At 36.6% G+C, this 22232-nt stretch overlaps 1 protein-coding gene across 12 annotated transcripts in view; it reads left to right on the top strand.

The window, feature by feature from the left end:
- DLG1 (discs large MAGUK scaffold protein 1) overlaps positions 1-22232 on the top strand; it is a 261150-nt gene that overhangs the window by 145892 nt on the left and 93026 nt on the right. For all 12 annotated transcript variants that reach the window (XM_043473294.1, XM_043473302.1, XM_043473301.1 and 9 more), the window contains 4 exons: positions 6685-6735; positions 11931-12055; positions 16822-16991; positions 18135-18271. In XM_043473294.1, coding sequence (XP_043329229.1) covers positions 6685-6735; positions 11931-12055; positions 16822-16991; positions 18135-18271 — 483 coding nt within the window. The remainder of the gene's footprint in view (positions 1-6684; positions 6736-11930; positions 12056-16821; positions 16992-18134; positions 18272-22232) is intronic.

Here is a 22232-nt window from a genome sequence, read left to right as displayed (position 1 = left end):
TAGAAAAGGCAGAGGAACCAGAGATCAAATTGCCAGCATCCGTTGGATCATCGAAAAAGCAAGAGAATTCCAGAAGAACATCTACTTTTGCTTCATTGACTACGCTAAAGCCTTTGACTGTGTGGATCATAGCAAATTGTGGAAAATCCTTACAAGAGATGGGAATACCAGACCACCTGACCTGCTTCCTGAGAAAGCTGTATGCAGGTAAGAAGCAACAGTTAGAACTGGATATGAAACAACAGACTGGTTTCAAATTGGGAAAGGAGTACATCAAGGCTGTATATTGTCACCTTGCTTATTTAACTTATGTGCAGAGTACATCATGCGAAATGCCGGGCTGGATGAAGCACAAGCTGGAATCAAGATTGCCAGGAGAAATATCAATAACCTCAGGTGGGCAGAAGACACCACCTTTATAGCAGAAAGTTAAGAGGAACTGAAGAGCCTTGATGAAGGTGAAAGAGGAGTGTGAAAAACTTGGCTACAACTCAACATTTAAAAAACTAAATTCATGGCATCTGGTTTCATCACTTCTTGGGAAATAGATGGGGAAACAATGGAAACACTGACAGTTATTTTCCTGGGCTCCAAAATCACTGCAGATGGTGACAGCAGCCATGAAATTAAAAGACGCTTGCTCCTTGGAAGAAAAGTTATGGCAGTTCTAGACAGCATATTAAAAAGCAGAGACATCACTTTGCCAACAAAGGTCCCTACAGTCAGAACTAGGTTCGTCTAGTCAAGGCTGTGGTTTTTCCAGTGATCATGTACGGATGTGAGAGTTGCACTATAAAGAAAGCTGAGTGCAGAAGAATTGATGCTTTTGAACTGTGGTGTTGGAGAAGACTCTTGAGAGAGTCCCTTGGACTCTGGGAGATCCAACCAGTCCATCCTAAGTAGATCAGTCCTGGGTGTTCACTGGAAGGACTGATGTTGAAGCTGAAACTCCAATACTTTGGCCACCTGATGTGAAGAGCTGACTCATTTGAAAAGACCCTGATGCTGGGAAAGATTGAGGGCAGGAGGAGTAGGGACGATATAGGATGAGATGGTTGGATGGCATCACTGACACAGTGGACATGGGTTTGGGTGGACTCTGGGAGGTGGTGATGGACAGGGAGGCCTGGCGTGCTGTGGTTCATGGGGTCACAAAGAGTCGGACATGACTGAGCAACTGAACTGAACTGAACTGAATGGTTTTTCCAGTAGTCATGTATGGATGTGAGAGTTGGGCCATAAAGAAGTTTGAATGCCAAAGAATTAATGCTTTTGAACTGTGGTGTTGGAGAAGACTCTTGAAAGTCCCTTGGACTGCAAGGAGATCCAACCAGTCCATCCTAAAGGAAATCAGTAATGAATATTCATTGGAAGAACTGATGCTGAAACTCCAATACTTTGGCCACCTAATGCGAAGAGCCAACTCATTGGAAAAGACCCTGTTGCTGGGAAAGATTGCAAGCAGGAGGAGAAGGGGACGACAGAGAATGAGATGGTTGGATGGCATCACCAACTCAATGGACATGATTTTGAGCAAGCTCCGGGAGATGGTGAAGGACAGGGAAGCCTGGTGGGCTGCAGTCCATGGGGTCCAAAGAGTCGGACACGACCTAGTCACTGAACCACACCAATAAATATTCCATTGTATGTATGTATCACAACTCCTTTATTCATTCATCTGTCAGTGTATATCTGGGTTGCTTCCATGTCCTAGCTGTTGTAAATAATGCTGCAGTGAACACTGGGGTACATGTGTCTTTTTCAATTATGTTTTTTCAGTATATTTGCCCAGTGGTGGGATTGTTGGGTCATACAGTAGTTTTATTCCTAGATATTTAAGGAATCTCCATACTGTCCTCTATAGACTGTATCAATTTACATTCCCACTAGCAGTGCAAGAGGGTTCCCTTTTCTCCACATCCTTTGTAGAATTTATTGTTTATAGAATTTTTGATGGTGGTCATTCTGACCGGTGTGAGGATATATTTCATTATAGTTTTGATTTGCATTTCTCTAGTAATGAGTGATGTTGAGCCTCTTTTCATGTGTGTTATCTGTATGTCTTCTTTGGAGAAAGGTCTATTTAGGTCTTCTGGCCACTTTTTGATTGGGTTGTTTTTCTGGTGTTGAGTTACATGAGCTATTTGTATATTTTGGAGATTAGTCGTTTGTTAATTCTGTTTCAGTTTTGCGTGTGTGTTTATGTTTCTTGTTTTTGTTGTTATTTGTCGGATCTTGTATTTACCATTTGTCTTGGGTTCATCTTTTGTTTCTTGTTTTGATTTTTGTTTTTGTATGTTTGTTTTAATCCCCTTTAACAAACAGCTAGTAGAATCTCAGTTTTTTGGCTACTCCAGTATTCCTGCCTAGAGAATTCCATGGACAGAGGAGCCTGGCTGGCTATAGTCCATGGGGTTGCAAAGAAAGCTTCAGTTTTTCTGTACATTTAACTGATAACTATATTATTTTAAAGTTTACCTAAATGGCTGTTCATTATTTAGGAAAAATTCATGAGTAAATTCTTTCAGGGTTAATATTTGATTTTTCATTAGGAAGAACATTTTCTTCTTCCTAGTACATTTTTATTTTTAGATTCTTACCTTATGATGGGATAGACTTTTGAGGAGTTTAATTGCCTAAGAATATGGGAGACCTGGGTTCGATCCCTGGGTTGAGAAGATCCCCCAGAGAAAGGAAAGGCTACCCACTCCAATATTCTGCCCTGGAGAATTCCATGGACTGTATAGTCTATGGGGTTGCAAAGAGTCAGATGCAGCTGAGCAGCTTCCACAATCACGATCACATAGTGAGTCGTATGAATGTTGATAGGCAAAATCTTGAATTTTAATGTATTACTCTATAGTTTGAAAGGTATTACTGAAATGAACCTTAAATGACAGAGAAGTCTTAAATTAGACTTCTTAGTATCTTTATTTGGAGAGTCTTAATATCTATTATGTATTAGGATCTGTCTGTCTTGTTTGGATATACTAGTGCAAGCTGTTTAGAAAATTTTAATCTTTAGGAATAAGGGGCCAAGGACATCTGTATTCTTTATGGCATTTCATCTATAATTGAAGCAAATTATATTTTTCTAAAAAGCTAAAAACAACTTAAATATTAAACAGTGAATGGTATTCAAGTATACTAGCAGAAAGCAGTTGAAAATATGAGTTATTAACTCTTTCAGTGAAATATGAAATACCTAGCAGTCAGCTTGAAGCCACGTATATGGTCTTCCTGGTGGCTCAGACAGTAGAGAAACTATCTGCAATGTCGGTTTGATCCCTGGGTCAGGACATATATCCACTGGAGAAGGAAATGGCAACCCACTCCAGTATCCTTGCCTGGAGAATTCCACAGACAGAGAAGACTGGTGGTCTGCAGTCCATGCGGCCACAGAGAGTCAGACACAACTGACTGAGTAACACACACACAGAGCAATCAGCTTAACAGGAAATGTATATAGTTTGTTGTAAGAAAGCTGTGAAACCTACTGATGGTATAGAGGAATACTTAAATACAGAGCAGTTTTTGTTGCAGAACAGAAAGATAAAGTAGAGATCATTGTTTTTTCCAGATAAATCTGTAAATTTGGTATAGTGCCAATCATAGCACCAAAAAAGAGAATGTGTATTTGAAGTCGGGGGAGGAAAGAGGAAAGGGGGAAGGAGGAGAGATAAAAAGAGAATATGTGCATGTATTTTGAAGGGATATAGTTAGATTTAATGATTCACTTAGCGCTACATCTTCCAAAATTGCAAGCCACTAGCCACATGTTGGTATTTAAATTTATATTGATTAAAATTCAATGATATTTATGGTTTTTCTGCTGGCAGTAGTCACATTACAAGCACTCAGTAGTCACACTTGTGGTTAAGTAACTCCTATATTGGACAAAACAGATTATATTATACACTTATATCATGACAGAAACTTCTTTTGGACAGTTTGATGTAGAAAAGTTAAAAACTCAAAAGCAACCAAGTAAAAATTAAGAGCAATTTGGAGTGATTTCTCCACAGATAAAAAAATATGTTATAAAACAGCATTTAATTAAAAGTGTAGTTCTTGTCCCAGATCATATTGAAAAGTAAAAGTCTCTCAGTCGTGTCTGACTCTTTGCAACCCCGTGGACTATACAGTCCATGGAATTCTCCAGGCCAGAATACTGGAGTGGGTAATGAACCATTCCCTTCTCCAGGGGATCTTCCCAATCCAAGGATCAAGCCCAGGTCTCCCACGTAGCAGGTGGATTCTTTACCAGCTGAGCCACCAGGGAAGCCCCAAATTATATTAGATGAGTGAAATACAGCTCACCTTTGATTATGTTATATAATCTGATTTTTTCCCTAGTCAAATTGGTTATAGATAAGTTGTTCTTAGTTGTGACTTTATGAAATTTTTTCCACTAATATTAAGATTTTTTATAATTAGGAATTTACTACCTATTCTCAAGTGTCTTTAGAATTTTTGCCTTTTATCCAAATTATTTCCATAACTTCTTTTCCAATTTACTTTTCTCTAATTTCTCTCCATTTGTGTTCCACACTGCCATGGTTCTTTTTCTGGAAAACATTTAAACCTACCTGATGCTCCAAAATTTCCAAGAATATTTTTCATTCATCAGGAAAACATTCAAGATGTTTCACAATCAGGCCCCAATTCACTTCTCCAGCTTTCACCTTCATCCTTAATATAGAATCCCATTTTGTTACTAGGACTAAATTCTAAACCTAGAAAGTACTAGCAATGACAGTTCTCATGAAGTATTCTAAATCTATGCTTTTCTATTTTTGAGGATGGAAAAAAAACTCAAGTATTTTGTCAGTAATATATTATTTTGTATAAAGATTGATTTTATTTTATTTCTCCTCTAATTTTATTTCTTGTTTCCCTCTCACCTTGTCCTATTGAGAGTGGTAAACCCTTTAGCCAAGCATATTTTTCCTGTTGAAAGCCACATTTTTTAAAGATATTATGAAAAGGAAACTAATCACCCATTTTGTAATTTTCCTGGAAACCATATTGCTTTTGAAAATACTACACCGTCAGTTTTTTGTTATTTTACACTAATAAAATGGTAATATGTGGTTTTGATAATGTATTCTTGGCATTCAGAAGCCCAGTTTGAATGTGTTTAATGATGTTATTAAATTGTCTACTGAATTGAACCTGAATTAGGGGTTGCTTTCTTATTGTATGGTAAAGAAAACAAAGTGGCTTACATAGATTTCATTCTTCTGTTGTTTCATTATTCTATTGCTGTATAACAAGGCACCATGAAACATAGTGGCTAAAAAATAATTATTTCTCATGATTTTCTGAATTAATTGGATAGTTCTGCTTTACATGATCTTGGCTGGGACAAGGGAAAAGACTGGAAGACCCAAAACAGCCTCATTCACCATGGCTGACAGTCAGTGCCAGTTGCCGGGTAGAAGTGCAGCTGGGGCTTTTGGCTAAAGGTCTTTGATGCTCCTTCATTTGAGTCACCTCGTAGGGTCTTTGAGCTCCCTCACATTACAGCTTCTGAATTCTAAGAAAGTGCATTAAAACAAGGCGGACACTACGAGGCATCGCATGACCTAGCTTCCAAAACCGCAGAGCATTATTTGTGCCACACTCTTTTTAGCAGAAGCCATCTAGAACCTGCCTAGATCCAAAGGAAAGGGAAATAGATAACATCTCTTGATGGTAGGGTGGTTTAATCATATTGCAGAAGAGCCCTTAGGATGGAAGATGAGAGGCATCTAGAGATTCATTTTATCACAATCTGTATTTGACTTATGAGGTTACTTTGCTCAGTTTCATATCACCAGAAAGATTACAGAGTTGAGAACTTGAAGGATATGTAAAGGACAGAGCAAATCATTTAAGTTTAATGGTATATAAGGCTCATGAAGAGGGGAGATACATGTTAGGAATGAAGTTGAGCCATGATTTGGGTCAGTTCATGCAGAGCCTTGTATGAGAGTTTCAGAGAATTTTGGACGAAGTATGTTATACATGGGTTCCATAAAGATCCATCTGTGTAAAACACATTAGAATGATTTGAGCAGTGAAGAATAGTAATCTAAGAGATGGCGTAGATTACATTTACTGTAGAGATTAACAACAGAAGAGATTAACAACAACTTGAACCAAAGTAATAGAAATGAAAATGAAGAGGTGATGGTTTTCTCAAAAAACTGAAATATTTAAGTCAGTAAGAATTGGTAGCTAATTAGATGTGTGAATTAAAGCAAAGAAGAGGGTCAAGAGTTCAATAAGTATTAAAAGCTGAGTGTACCCTTTCTATATTTGAACGACACAGTGTCATAAATGCCATTAATCACATTTTCACTGTTCCATTCCTTGAAAATCTTTCCCAGAATTATTAGAATCAAGCTATGTTATTTGATTAATATCACATTTAACAGGGTTTCATTTAACAGGGGCTCTGTGACAATCTGGAAGGGTGGGATGGGGATGGAGGTGGGAGGGAGGTTCAGGAGATTCAGGAGAGAGGGGACATGGGTCTGCCTATGGCTGATTCTTGGTGATGCATGACAAAAAACATAAAATTCTGTAAAGCAGTTATCCTTCAATTTTTTTTTAAGAAGTGGGGAGAAAAATTATACAAAAGTTGTCTTGTCATTTTAAATTTTAAACTCTAAATTTCTGTGCTACTTTTTTCCCTAGGTTAATGGCACTGATGCAGATTATGAATATGAAGAAATCACACTTGAAAGGGTAAAAGCCTATTCATTATCTTAAGTTTTTATGAAAAGAAATCTGTTTCTTTAAAGAACTCTTTAAATATACTGCTCTTTCATATAGAATCTAAGGAAGATCATCTTTCAAAAGCAGAACCATGTAATAATATTAGTTTCTTTAATAAGTCCACATATCATAAAATTAGCTGTGGTATTTTCAGAAAATGTTGCTTTTCTTTAAGAACTTTTTTAAAAAATAAACTTTTATTTAAAATTTTTAGATTTGTAGAAAAGTAGTACAGAGAATTTCCATTTACCCTAGACTCAGTTTCACCTAATTATTAACATCTTATATTACTAAAATACATTTGTTTCAACCAGTGAAGTAATACTGATACATTATTATCAACTAAAGTTTATACTTTATTTGAGTTTCCTTACTTTTTGTTTTTCTCCTCCAGAAACCTATCTGGAATACCATATTACATTTAGTTATTATGTCTCCTTGTGCTCCTCTGACAATATCTCAGATTTTCTCAGTTTTTAATTTTATTATTTAGTTTTCATATAATGAAGTATTATTTATTTTAAATGAGTATTTTGTCTCTTGAGCTAGTAACTTGATCATTGTATCAGTTTTGTTTCCTAGCAAAATAACAACCATAGATTTACTGGAAAAGACCTTACTGAAAACTACTTATTATGCATTCCCCTAGTCAAAAAATAACTTACGGGCAGTTCAGTTGTAGGGAGATGAAGGAAATGTGGGTTCAATCCCTGGGTTGGGAAGATCCCCTGGAGAAGGGAATGGCAACCCACTCCAGTATTCTTGCCTGGAGAGTCCCATGGACGGAGTAGTCTGGTGGGCTACAGTCCATGGGGTCAAAAAGAGTTAGACACGACTAAGCTCATGCACACACACACACTCACAATTCAGATGTGTGAATTTTCTTGATATATCTTCCCCTTAAGAATATCTGCATCAATTGATGCTATATTTTAGCGGTGCCACCTTGTCTGACCATCATTTTTTGGAAAATGAGGTGCTCTACGTAAGTGACTTTTCTAAGTAACTGAATGTCTGTATATTTAAAGTTCCTAAAGGATTAGATTTATGTTTGTAGCCAGATAAGCTGAGTGAAAATAGACCTCAGAGGGTCTTTTACATGTGTAATAGATTTTTACTGCTTGTTTGCCTGAATTGGGGCCATCTGTTCAAGTGGGGTAGCTGACTGGGTCTTACAGGTAAACAATATTAATGTATTTGCACATTTTAATGTGTCATTTTGTTGGGTTTTTCCCCAGCTTTATTGAGATTTCTTGACATAATCCTAACTTTTTACCTCATTCATGTTTTCATTTTTTCCTAGTACCTTTTAAATTCTTTTAGTCAGAACTGTACATGTATTTTTCACTGATTAAAGGACTTGAGTACCAGGAATTAGGGAGATACTGTTAAAGTGTACAGACTTGCAACTAGATGATGAATAAGTTCCAGACTTCTTATATGCACAGCGTAGTGAATATAGTCAACAATACTGTATTGTGTACTTCAGAATTTGAAGAGACTAGTTCTTAAATGTTCTCACCATAAAAAATAATGGCAATTATGTGAGCTCATAGAGGTGTTAGCTAAATAAAGCTAGTACATAAAGTGGTAATCTAAACAAAGTAAGCTAAATAAAGTGGTAATCATATTGTTCTATATAAATGTATCAAATCAACATGTTGTACACCTTAAACCTACACAAAATTATTTGTAATTATAGCTTGATTTTTTTAAAGCGAATAAAAAAGAATAGCTGAGTATCTTGGTGTCCCTATACAACCTATTGATACTATTTACTACTACTTTAGTAACTCTTAAAGAGCTAAGACTGGAAAAATTTTTTTATTAAAATAGAATTTTAGGACTATCGTAGTTGAGTGAAATTTTAAGGTATTTTTTTTTATACAGTTTAGTAATATATCCAGATATACCCACTTATTTGAGCTCACTGAAAACCAAAGTTAAATCATTCTTGAAAAAATAAATGTCTAATACCTTTGAGATCAGTTTTTCTCTTTGTACCAGTAGAGAACCCGTCCTTCAAAGAAAATATTCAAAAATCAATACATAAAATGAGCAAGAAACAATGCTGCTTTGGTAAAATTAACTTTGCTGTCAAGAAAGCTTACCAATGTTAAATTCTCCAGTTAGACTTTCAGTATTTAAAAAATGCCTTTTGCTAGTCAGGTAGGTTTCTCGGTTAAACACCTCAAGGATGATGGCAGTGTTACTTAGCTGATACAATTTGGTAATTTTAAAATAAGATGATGGCAAAGTTAGCAGAAGCAAAGCCCCACCAAGTACACCTTTCTTAAAAGGCTGAAATAGTATATCAATATTACCTACTTGGAAGTAACAGCAGCACAAGGATCACTTAAGTGTTTTCTTCTTGGGATCAATTTGCCTTACCAAACATGAGCTAGATGAAGTCTAAAAGAAAGAGACCTAATAGTGACACCTCTACAAGGATGAACTATACATTTAAAGAAAGAATTGCCATGTCAAGGTTTCCTGGTTAGGGAAACTTGCGTCGGTGTTCTGGTGCGTGGAACTTGATTTCTTCTCTTTGGAGAGCAATGGAGTGCCCAGAAGGAACGTACCTCAACATAATAAAAGCTATATATGACAAACCCACAGCAAGCATCACCCTCAATGGTGAAAAATTGAAAGCATTTCCCCTGAAATGAGGAACAAGACAAGGGTGCCCACTCTCACCACTACTATTCAACATAGTGTTGGAAGTTTTGGCCACAGCAATCAGAGCAGAAAAAGAAGTAAAAGGAATCCACATAGGAAAAGAAGAAGTGAAACTCTCACTGTTTGCAGATGACATGATCCTCTACATAGAAAACCCTAAAGACTCTACCAGAAAATTACTAGAGCTAATCAATGAATATAGTAAAGTTGCAGGATATAAAATTAACACACAGAAATCCCTTGCATTCCTATAACTAACAATGAAAAAACAGAAAGAGAAATTAAGGAAACAATACCATTCACCATTGCAACAAAAAGAATAAAATACTTAGGAGTATATCTACCTAAAGAAACAAAAGCCTATACATAGAAAACTATAAAACACTGATGAAAGAAATCAAAGAGGACACAAACAGATGGAGAAAACATACCGTGTTCATGGATTGGAAGAATCAATATTGTCAAAATGGCTATTCTACCCAAAGCAATCTATAGATTCAATGCAATCCCTATCAAGCTACCAACGGTATTTTTCACAGAACTAGAACAAATAATTTCACAATTTGTATGGAAATACAAAAAACCTCGAATAGCCAAAGTAATCTTGAGAAAGAAGAAATGGACTGGGGACCTGCCTGACTTCAGACTCTACTACACAAAGCCAGTCATCAAGACAGTGTGGTACTGCACAAAAAAGAAATATAGATCAATGGAACAGAATAGAAAGCCCAGAGATAAATCCACGAACCTATGGACACCTTATCTTTGACAAAGGAGGCAAGGATATAAGTGGAAAAAAGACAACCTCTTCAACAAGTGGTGCTGGGAAAACTGGTCAACCACTTGTAAAAGAATGAAACTAAACACTTTCTAACACCATACACAAAAATAAACTCAAAATGGATTAAAGATCTAAATGTAAGACCAGAACTATAAAACTCCTAGAGGAGAACATAGGCAAAACACTCTCCGACATAAATCACAGCAAGATCCTCTATGACCCACCTCCCAGAATATTGGAAATAAAAGCAAAACTAAACAAATGGGACCTAAATGAAACTTAAAAGCTTTTGCACTACAAAGGAAACTATAAGTAGAGGTGAAAAGACAGCCCTCAGATTGGGAGAAAATAATAGCAAATGAAGAAACAGACAAAGGATTAAATCTCAAAAATATACAAGCAACTCCTGCAGCTCAATTCCAGAAAAATAAATGACCCAATCAAAAAATGGGCCAAAGAACTAAACAGACATTTCTCCAAAGAAGACATACAGATGGCTAACAAACACATGAAAAGATGCTCAACATCACTCATTATCAGAGAAATGCAAATCAAAACCACAATGAGGTACCATTACACTCCAGTCAGGATGGCTGCTATCCAAAAGTCTACAAGCAATAAATGCTGGAGAGGGTGTGGAGAAAAGGAACCCTCTTACACTGTTGGTGGGAAGCAAACTAGTACAGCCACTATGGAAAACAGTGTGGAGATTTCTTAAAAAACTGGAAATAGACCTGCCATATGACCAGCAATCCCACTTCTGGGCATACACACTGAGGAAAACCAGATCTGAAAGAGACACGTGCACCCCAATGTTCATCGCAGCACTGTTTATAATAGCCAGGACATGGAAGCAACCTAGATGCCCATCAGCAGATGAATGGATAAGGAAGCTGTGGTACATATACACCATGGAATATTACTCAGCCGTTAAAAAGAATTCATTTGAACCAGTCCTAATGAGATGGATGAAACTGGAGCCCATTATACAGAGTGAAGTAAGCCAGAAAGTATAAGACATTACAGCATACTAACACATATATATGGAATTTAGAAAGATGGTAACGATAACCCTATATGCAAAACAGAAAAGAGAGACACAGAAGTACAGAACAGACTTTTGAACTCTGTGGGAGAAGTGAGCGTGGGATGTTTCGAAAGAACAGCATGTATATTATCTATGGTGAAACAGATCACCAGCCCAGGTGGGATGCATGAAACAAGCACTCGGGCCTGGTGCACTGGGAAGACCCAGAGGAATTGGGTGGAGAGGGAGGTGGGAGGGGGGATCGGGATGGGGAATACGTGTAACTCTATGGCTGATTCATATCAATGTATGACAAAACCCACTGAAATGTTGTGAAGTAATTAGCCTCCAACTAATTTAAAAAAAAAAACAAAAACTCAACATTCAAAAAATGAAAAAAAAAAAAGAAAGAAAGAATTGTAGACCAAACTCTTGAAAGTACTCAGTACATCTTCAGCCTCACCTATTCAGCAGTAATACCTCTGAATTCATAGAGAAAAGAATAGCTTTCCTTATATTTTTTAATTTAAAAATCATCATATCCCATATATACATATATGTACATATATATGCCTTTATATGTGTGTTGCCTATGTTGGTACAGTTTCTAGGTCCTATAGTGACAGGAACCTATCAATGATTTTTTTTCAATGTCAATTTTTCCCCCTCTATTCCCAGGGAAATTCAGGGCTTGGTTTCAGCATTGCAGGAGGTACAGACAACCCACACATTGGAGATGACTCAAGTATTTTCATTACTAAAATTATTGCAGGGGGAGCAGCTGCCCAAGATGGAAGATTGCGGTATGTTTTGTACTTGATGTTATGATACCAAATCCGCTTTGTATCTTTTTCTTGAGAGAAAATAAACGGTGAATAAATACAAATAAGAAACATTATCATAATAACTAACATAAGGTAGATGCTCAAATATCAAATGAATGAATGAGATAATTGTGCTTTAAGCATTGTTTCCCTCTTTTCATTTAGGAATTCAATTTTATCTTAGAAATTAAACATTTTGAATAATACATTTGATTAATGATTTAAATATTTCTGAGCAAATGTGTAGAAATTGTAGATTTCCCATTGTATTTTCTGGGTGGGGAATATGTATAAACTTACTTAAGGTTTAGGAAATCATATATTGATATATCCTAAGTTTTTATCTCATACCTGTTGGCTCAGGTGGTAAAGAATTTGCCTGCATTGCAGGAGACCCAGGTGTGATCCCTGGGTTGGGAAGATTCCCTAAAGAAGGGAATGGCTATGCACTCCAGTATCCTTGTCTGGAGAATCCCTTGGACAGACGAGCCTGGGGAGGGGCGCTATGGTCCATGGGGTCACAAAGAGTTGGACAAGACTGAGCGAATCGCACACAGACACAAGCACCACAAAGAGAAAAGATTAATGCAGACTTTAAATAAATTAATCTATTTTCTAAATTGAATAAATGTAAGTAACTGGTCTTTTGTTTAATGTTCCATTGCAGAAGATATCCTTAATATCTTGTTAAACAAACATCTTTGGCACCTTTGTTGTTTCTTTAGACGCCATCTTAGATCATAGATTGTGGCACTTTTCCTGTTGCCTTGTTTGTTGTTTTTTACACATGGTGACAGTTTTCTAAAAGTTTTAGAACTAAAGATTTTATATGGTCTGTGAGAAACGGTATTTTATTTTAAGGCTATTGGTGCCTTATGCAGCTCTTCAGTTTCTAAACTTCTCACTGGATATGATAAGTGGTATATTAATGAAATTAGATATAAAATTAATAATTTGAACATTCATATAAATGTAGGTATTTACTTCCTGATTTTGTTATTTGCCTTTTATTTTTACTTCTTGTATGAAAATTAATATGTTCCATTTGTTTCACTGGAGAACTGACTTGTAGTACTAAATGTAAGGTATCACTGTCTTTGGATATAGAATTTCTTTTCTCTAAACTTAATTTGATATATTACAGAAGTTTAGCATGATCGCTTGAAATGTTTTAATTGTATTTTGTTCCCGTTCCCTGCCCAATTTGAGATGACCATCTTTTTGTTTTCTACATGAAAACCATCCGGTTGAAACTAAGGCCAATTTATTTATTTATTTTTTGGGGGGGGAATATAATTGCTTCACAATGTTGTGTTAGTTTCTGCTGAATAACAAAGTAAATCAGCTATATGTGTACATATATCCCCGCCCTCCTTGGGCCTCCATCCCGCCACTCTAGGTCATCACGTAGTACCGAGCTGAGCTCCCTGTGCTAAGCAGCTGCTTCCCACTAGCTATCTGTTTTACATATGGTAGTGTGTTTATGTCAATGCTACTCTCAGTTCATCTCACCCTCTCCTATCAGCTGAGTGGTTCACAGATCTGTTCTCTCTGTCTGCATCTGTATTCCTGCCCTGTAAGTAGGTTCATCAGTACCATTTTTCTAGATTTCATATATGTGTGTGTGTGTTAATATATGATATTTGTTCTTCTCTTTCTGACTTACTTCAGTATGACAGACTCTGGGTTCACCCACATCACTACAAATGACCCAAGTTCATTCCTTTTGATGGTGGAGTAATATTCCATTGTATATATGTACCACATCTTCTTTATCCATTCATCTGTTGCTGGACATTTCAGTTGCTTCCAGTTCTGGCTGTTGCAAATAGTGCTGCAGTGAACATTGGAGTACATGTATATTTTTTATTACAGTTTTCTCAGGGTATATGCCCAGTAGTGGGATTGCTGGGTATTATGGCAGTTCTACTTTTTAGTTTTTTAAGGAACCTCCATACTGTTCTCCATCATGACTGTATCAATTTACATTCCCACCAACAGTACAAGAGAGATCCCTTTCTTTACACCCTCTCCAAAATTTATTGTTTGTAGATCTTTTGATGATAACCACTTTGATTGGGATGAGATGATACCTTGTGGTTTTGATTTGCATTTATCTAATAATTAGTGAAGTTGAGCAACTTTTTATGTGTTTGTTAGCCATCTATATATATTTTCTTTGTAGAAATGTCTGTTCAGGTCTTCCACCCATTTTTTTATTGGATAGTTTGAGGGTTTTTTGGTATTGAGCATGAGCTCCTTGTGTATTTTGGAGATTAATCCATTTTCAGTTGTTTCATTTGCAAGTATTTTCTCCCATTCTGTGGGTTGTCTTTTTCTCTTGTTTATGGTTTTCTTTGCTGTGCAAAAGCTTTTAAGTTTAATTAGGTCTCATCTGTTTATTTTTATTCCTATTACTCTAGGAAGTAGATCAAAGAGCATCTTGCTGCGATTTATGTCAAAGAGTGTTCTGCCTATGTTTTCCACCAAGAGTTTTATAGTGTCTGACCTTACATTTAGGTCTTTAATCCATTTTGAGTTTATTTTTGTCCATGGTGTGAGGAAATGTTCTAATTTCATGCTTTTACATTTGTTGTCCAGTTTTCCCAGCATAACTTATTAAAGAGACTGTCTTCTATCCACTGTATATTCTTGTCTCTTTTGTCAAAGATAAGGTGTACCCATAGGTGCATGGATTTATCTCTGGGCTTTCTAGCTTGTTCCATTGATCTGTATTTCTGTTTTTGTGCCAGTACCATACTATCTTGATTACTGTAGCTTTGTAGTATAGTATAAAGTCAGGGAGCCTGATACCTCCAGCTCCGTTTTTCTTTCTCAAGATTGCTTTGGCTATTTGGAGTCTTTTTTAAATTAACTTACTTTTGGCTTTGCTAGATTTCCATTGCTGGGTTTCTCTAGTTTTGGTGAGTGGAGTCTACTTTTCATTGCAGTGAGTAGGAGCTACACTTCTCATTTCAGTGGCTTCTCTTGCTAGATTTCCATTGCTGGGTTTCTGTAGTTTTGGTGAGTGGAGTCTACTTTTCATTGCAGTGAGTAGGAGCTACACTTCTCATTTCAGTGGCTTCTCTTGTTGAAGAGCACCAGCTCTAGAGTACGTTGACTTCAGCATCTATGGCACATAGGCTTAGTTGCTCTGTGGCACATGGAATCTTTCCTGACCAGGGGTCGAACCTGTGTCTCCTGCCTTGGCAGATTCTTAACCACTGGACACCAGGGAAGCCCTTTTCAGAGTCTTTTGTGTCTCCATATAAATTGTTAACAAAGTTTTTCTAGTGGGTTGGCCAAAAAGTTTGTTTGGGTTTTTCCATACAGTCTTAGGGAAAACTCAGAACAAACTTTTTGGTCAACTCAAAATTTCTGTGAAAAATACCATTGGTAATTTGATAGGAATTTCATTGAATCTGTAGATTGTTTTTCGGTTAGTGTAGTTATTTTCACGGTGTTGATTCTTCTAATCCAAGAATGTGGTATATCTCTCCATCTTTGTGTCATCTTTGATTTTGTTTCATTAGCGTCTTATAGTTTTCTGCGTACAGGTCTTTTGCCTCCTTGGGCAGATTTATGTCTAGGTATTTTGTTCTTTTTGTTGCAGTTGTAAATGGGATTGTTTCCTTAGTTTCTCTTTCTAATTTTTCATTGTTAGTGCATAGAAATGCAAGAAATTTCTGTGTATTAATTTTGTATCTGCAACTTGACTAAACTCGTTGATTAGCTCTAATCATTTTCTGGTGGCTGTATGTATAGTATCATGTCATCTGCAAACAGTGACAGTTTTATTTCTTCTTTTCCAATTTGGATTCCTTTTATTTCTTTTTCTTATCTGATTGCCATGACTAGGACTTCCAAAACTTTGTTGAATAATAGTGGCAAGAGTAGGCACCCTTGTTCCTGATCTTAGAGGAAATACTTTCAGTGTTTCACCATTGAGAATAATGTTTGCTGTGGGTTTGTCATATATAGCCTCTATTATGTTGAGGTAGGTTTCCTGTGTGCCCACTTTCTGGAGAATTTTTGTCATATATACATGTTGAATTTTGTCAAAAGCTTTTTCTGCATCTATTGAGATTATCATATGGTTTTTATCCTTTCATTTGTTAATATGGTATAGCACATTGATTGATTTGCATATATTGAAGAATTGCTGCATCTCTGGGGTAAACCCCACTTGGAGATCAGTTTATTTTTTAATAAATCAATGAATTAATCTAATTTGCTACTGTGACGTTAAGCTAGTTATTCGGTCTAAGTCTTAGGTTTCTTATCTTTAAATCACTGCTCTATTGGTCATTATCTGGGTGGCTTTGGGAAAGTTATTTAAACTTTGTGCCTCAGTTTTTCCATCTGTAAAATAGGGACATAGATAGATCTACCTTACAGGTTGTTGTAAGGGTTAAAACACTAAAAGAAGTTCGTAGCTTATAATTGGTACTAAATAAGTATTTTCTGTTTTTCTAAAGTATTTTAATTTCTGTACATAGACAGCTGTCATTAGCATCTAATATTTTTGTAAAATAATCTATTATTTGCACTATTTCCTTTGATGGCCCTTGAGAAATGTTTGTATTTATATAAGTATTTGATATATTGGAATTTAACATGAAGTTTCTTCTCAGAAAAAATTGTAGTAAATAGTTATCCTTAAAAATATGAAAATAAAAATTGGCAAATTTAAAAATTGATATTAAATTTTTAATATTTAATTTTTATTTTAAATTTTTCCTCAGAGTCAATGACTGTATTTTGCGAGTAAATGAAGTAGATGTTCGTGATGTAACACATAGCAAAGCAGTTGAAGCATTGAAAGAAGCAGGATCTATTGTACGCTTGTATGTAAAAAGACGGAAACCAGTATCAGAAAAAATAATGGAAATAAAGCTCATTAAAGGTCCTAAAGGTATGAACTAAATCAAACAAAAACAAATTATTAAGTAAGAAATCTCTAAGTGACATTTAACTCTTAAGTTATATATGACACACATTCTAAAATTAGCAATACTGGTAATCTGTAGAATTTACTGAATTTGGAGGGGTGGGGTTTCCCTGGTGGCTCAGCTGGTAAAGAATCCACCTGCAATGTGGGAGACCAGGGTTTGATCCCTGGGTTGGGAAGATCCCCTGGAGAAGGGAACAGCTACCCACTCCGGTGTTCCTGCCTAGAGAATTCCATGGACAGAGGAGGCTGGCGGGCAAAGAGTCAGATACGACTGAGCAACTTTCACTTTCACCTTAGTGAATTTTAGAATTTCTCTGTTATTTCTACTGAGTTTTAAGTAGCTTTCGGCATAAACATTTTGAAGTCATGTATAGTATTGATATTAACTTGTAATCATTAATCTACAAAGTATATTAAATGCAGATACACAGGATAAAAGAAGAAAATATTAATGAGCATATCATTAGTAGTTATATCTGCAGTGAAGACTATTAGGATGTGATCTGAATTTTGAAGACATGGATGGGATTGAGGATAAATGGAAATACTGATTCTAAGTCATGGCTTCATGAAAAATGAATAGAGAGCTACAAGTTTGGTATTAAGGCCATGGGATTTATGAATTACTGAAATTCCTTACTTAAAATTAATTCATAGAATATTGAAAAAGAACAAAAACATCTGCATTTCTGAAGCTGTTAGTTCTGCCCACCATCCATTTTTTTTTTCTCTCAGTTGTTTTAATCTTGTGGAAGTATTAAAAGTGTCAGTAAGAAGTGCAATTATGATGGAAACAAAAGTGAAACAATTTTACATGAATTCTTTGAACTAACACAAATGCATGAGACACTCTTAAGAAGTTCCTGGGAGGGAACGGGAAGGTACTTACTTGGAACTGTAGGAGCACTTAAATTTGTAACTGTCCCTGATTACAAAATACTTAGGATTTTAAAAATAGGTAAATAGATTCTTTTCTATTTTAAAAAGCATTAATTTGGTGAAATTATCACCTTTTAGAATCTGTTTTCTACTTTTCAGTCATTTCTTTCTGAACTTAGGTTTACATTTATGGGTAAAATTCTAAAACTAGTGTTTTCCAAACAGGTCTTGGGTTTAGCATTGCTGGAGGTGTTGGAAATCAGCATATTCCTGGGGATAATAGCATCTATGTAACCAAAATAATTGAAGGAGGAGCAGCTCATAAAGATGGTAAACTTCAGATTGGAGATAAACTTTTAGCAGTAAGTATAAACAATCCATTGTTTTAAAAATCACTTTGATGTCTTTTTTTTTTTCTGAAAGGCTCTGGAAATTCTACATGCCAAAAATGTTTAAATGACGTTTACACGAGTGAAGACTAGCCTTTCTTTAGTCAGGACCTAGAAAATAACTCTTCATTATCTGTTTGCTATTTCCATTTCCTCTGCTAGGTCCCTTCTCTTTTTCTTTTATCCTGTTTAGGAGCTTGGATGCACAAAATTGTTTAATCATAATCCTTAGGTTTGTAACAGTATCATCCTTTGTCATGTGTGACCTTCTTTTTCCCTTTCTTGTTCTAATCTATATAATGAAAACTGCTAGTTATTATCCAACCCAAGAATTAGAATATCAACAGTTTGTGTTTCTCATTCCTTTGCTTTTTAAAGATCACATACATATGCCTAAGTGTTTTGTTTAGTATTGTTTTGATAAAGACTTTAAAGGCTGTTTTGCAGTATGTAGTCTTTTAATACTTTTTTCCTCAATATTGTTTTACTGAGACTTATCCATATAAGAGATAAGATTTAGTCATTTCCCCTCTTCATAATATTCTATTCTGGAACTATAGACTATATCACAATTTATTTATCCAATCTTCATTAATAACTGTCTTAGTTCATATTCCCTACAAAAACAAACCTGAAGCTACTGTGCTAAGGTATTATTTGGAAGTAGAACGTCAGAGAGGCCGGAGTGAGTGGAAATGAAAAGGGAGGCAGAGAATGAGGGAAAGCCAATACAAGGTATTATGTTTCTGAGCTGGCTATAATTTCATAAGAAAATATAGCTGGTTGCTTATCATATAGGACAGTCTTCCAGGCAGGCAATGTGGAACTGCTAAACCTTAGATCCAGCTATCCAAGCAAAAGAAAGGATTGATCTCCTGGCCCCTCTTAGTCTCCTGTCTCTTGTTATGTAGAGTCTACCCCACAGGGGTTAACTGTCCTAGATTTCTTGGCTGTGTTACCCAGCCCCTCTGGATGAATGCTAGGAAGGCCAGCTCCCACACTGTGGCACTGCACTTCCCCTGAACCCAGAAGTGTTGAAAGAGCTAGAGCCTCGGTGGTCTAGACACATCAGATGTGGTTTTCTGATATGTTATTGCTCTCATTATGTGAGCCACGCCCAAGCCCAGCCTTTACTACAGAAGAGATTGAAATAGTTCGTAATGGTTGGTACAAGACAAGATAAGAATAGCAATAGCCAGGGCTCTCTTGTAAGCAAGCAGCCTAGGCCTAGTGGGCAAGTAGGCTCAAGTGAATCTGAAAAGGCATACAAAGTCTGATATAGTGGTGATTTGGGTTCGTTCCTCTTATTTATTTATTTGCCCTTTTGAATACCTCTGCTAAGAATAGCTGCTAGTTATTTCTGCTAGTTAATGATAGTGAAGAGGAAGAAACTGTCCTCCAACTGCTTTTCTCTAACTTATCCTCTCACGGCTATGACTTGTCATTTTTCCCCAAGCTACAACCAGCACTCCCTCATCTTCACATAGACCCACATACCCCACATACACGTACACCAATTCCAACACCTTTCTCCACTAGGTTTCTCATTCTTTTTTTAATTTCTTATGTCCTCCTTTATGGTTTCTCCAGAATCAATTTTAAGAGTAGGGAACAAGAAATTATACTGAATTTGCCATTTAATGAGGCTTTTGTTGCCATAACTCCACTGAAATTATTCAGTTTTATCTCTCACTTTAATTGATAAATCAGGCATTTGACACACCTTTTGCCTTCTTAAAATGCTCTTTCCAGGTTCCATACTACTTACCCTCTATCTTGCTATTCCTCTTAACTCACTGGCCATTCCTTCTCATTCTCCTTTCTGATGCATCTTTTCCCTAACCTCTAAACATTGCACATTTGCTTTTCTCTTTGACAGGTAGTCAAATAGCTTACTAAGTCTCATTGTACGTGATAGTAATAAGTATTGTTTTCTGAACTTCAGTCTCCTTATGTATATCTCAAGAGTCATCTCAAATAGACAGTTGGCCTTCTGTGTCCATGGGTTCCACATCTGTGGATTTAACCAACTGAGGATCAAAAATACTTGCAGGGGAAGAATTCCAAAAAGTTGTCAAAAGCCTAAACTTACTGGCTGCAGGCTAACAGCTATTCACATGGTGTTTACATTGTATTAGGTATGATAAGTAGTCTAGAGATGATTTAAGTAAGAGAGGGTGTGTTGTTCACTCACTAAGTCATGTCTGACACTTAGCAGCCCCATGGACTGCAGCATGCCAGGCTTCCCTGTCCTTTGCTGTCTCCTGGAGTTTGCTCAAACGCATGTCCATTGAGTTGGTGATGCCGTCCAACCATTTCATCCTGTGATGTCCCCTTCTTCACCTGCCTTCAATCTTTCCCAGCATTAGGGTCTTTTCTAATGAGTCAGTTCTTCGCATCAGGTGGCCAGAGGATTGGAGTTTCAGCTTCAGCATCAGTCCTTCCAATGAAAGTTCAGGACTGATTTCCTTTAGGACTGACTGATTGAATCTCCTTGCTATCCAAGGGACTCTCAAGAGTCTTCTCTAGCATCACAATTCAGAAGCATCAATTCTTTCACACTCAGCCTTCTTTAAGGTCCAACTCTCACATCGATACATGACTACTGGAAAAACCTTATCTTTGACTATATGGACCTTTGTCAGTAAGGTGATGTCTACTTTTTAATATGCTATCTAGGATTGCCATAACTTTTCTTCCAAGGAGCAAGTGTCTTTTAATTTCATGGCTGCAGTCACCATCTGCAGTGATTTTGGAGCCCAAGAAAATAAAATCTGTCACTGTTTCCACTTTTTCCCCATCCATTTGCCATGAAGTGATGGGACCAGATGCTATGATCTTAGTTTTTTGAATGTTGAGTTTTAAGCCTGCTTTCCACTGTCTCCTTTCACCCTCATCAAGAGGCTGTTTAGTTCCTCTTTGCTTTCTGCCACTAGAGTAGTATCATCAGCATATCTGAGGGTATTGATATTTCTCCCAGCAATCTTGATTCCAGTTTGTGGTTGATCCAGCCCAGCATTTCACAAGATGTACTCTATATAGAAGTTAAATAAGCAGAGTGACAGTATACAGCCTTGACGTACTCCTTTCCCATTATTTGGAACCAGTCCATTGTTCCATGTCCAGTTCCAGCTCTTTCCTTAATCTGCATACAGGTTTCTGAGGAGACAGTAAAGTGGTCTAGTATCCCGATATCTTTAAGAATTTCCCACAGTTCGTTGTGATCCACACACAGCTTTAGCATGGTGAATTTTCTGGAATTCTCTTGCTTTCTCCATGATCCAGCAAATGTTGGCAGTTTGATCTCTGGTTCCTCTGCCTTTTCTAAATCCAGCTTGTACATCTGGAAGTTCTCAGTTCACGTACTGCTGAAGCCTAACTTGAAGGATTTTGAGCATAACCTTGGTAGCATGTGCAATGAGCACAATTATACAGTAGTTTGAACATTCTTTGGAATTGCCCTTCTTTGTGATTAGAATGAAACTGACCTTTTCTAGTCCTTTGGCCACTGCTGCGTTTTCCAAATTTGCTGACATATTGAGTGCAGCACTTTAGGATCTTTTAGGAGCATCATCATTTAGGATTTTAAGTAACTCAGCTGTAATTCTATCACCTCCACTAGCTTTCTTCATAGTAGAAAGCTAGGCTTTCTGAGGCTTCCGAATGCCTGTTTGACTTCACACTCCAGGATGTCTGGCTCTAGGTGAGTGGCCACACCAACATGGTTATCTGGGTCATTAAGACCTTTTTTGTATGCTTCTTCCATGTATTCTTGCCACCTCTTTTTAGTCTGTTTTGCTTCTGTTAGGTCCTTACCGTTTCTGTCCTTTTTTATGCCCATCCTTGTATGAAATTTTCCCTTGGTATCTCCAATATTCTTGAAGAGATCTCTATAGTCTTTCCCGTTCTATTGTTTTCTCTATTTCTTTGCATT

The sequence above is a fragment of the Cervus canadensis genome, chromosome 7 (genome assembly GCF_019320065.1).
Source record: "Cervus canadensis isolate Bull #8, Minnesota chromosome 7, ASM1932006v1, whole genome shotgun sequence".
NCBI classification, from domain to species: Eukaryota; Metazoa; Chordata; class Mammalia; order Artiodactyla; family Cervidae; genus Cervus; species Cervus canadensis.
This window is presented reverse-complemented; position numbering and strand designations above follow the sequence as displayed.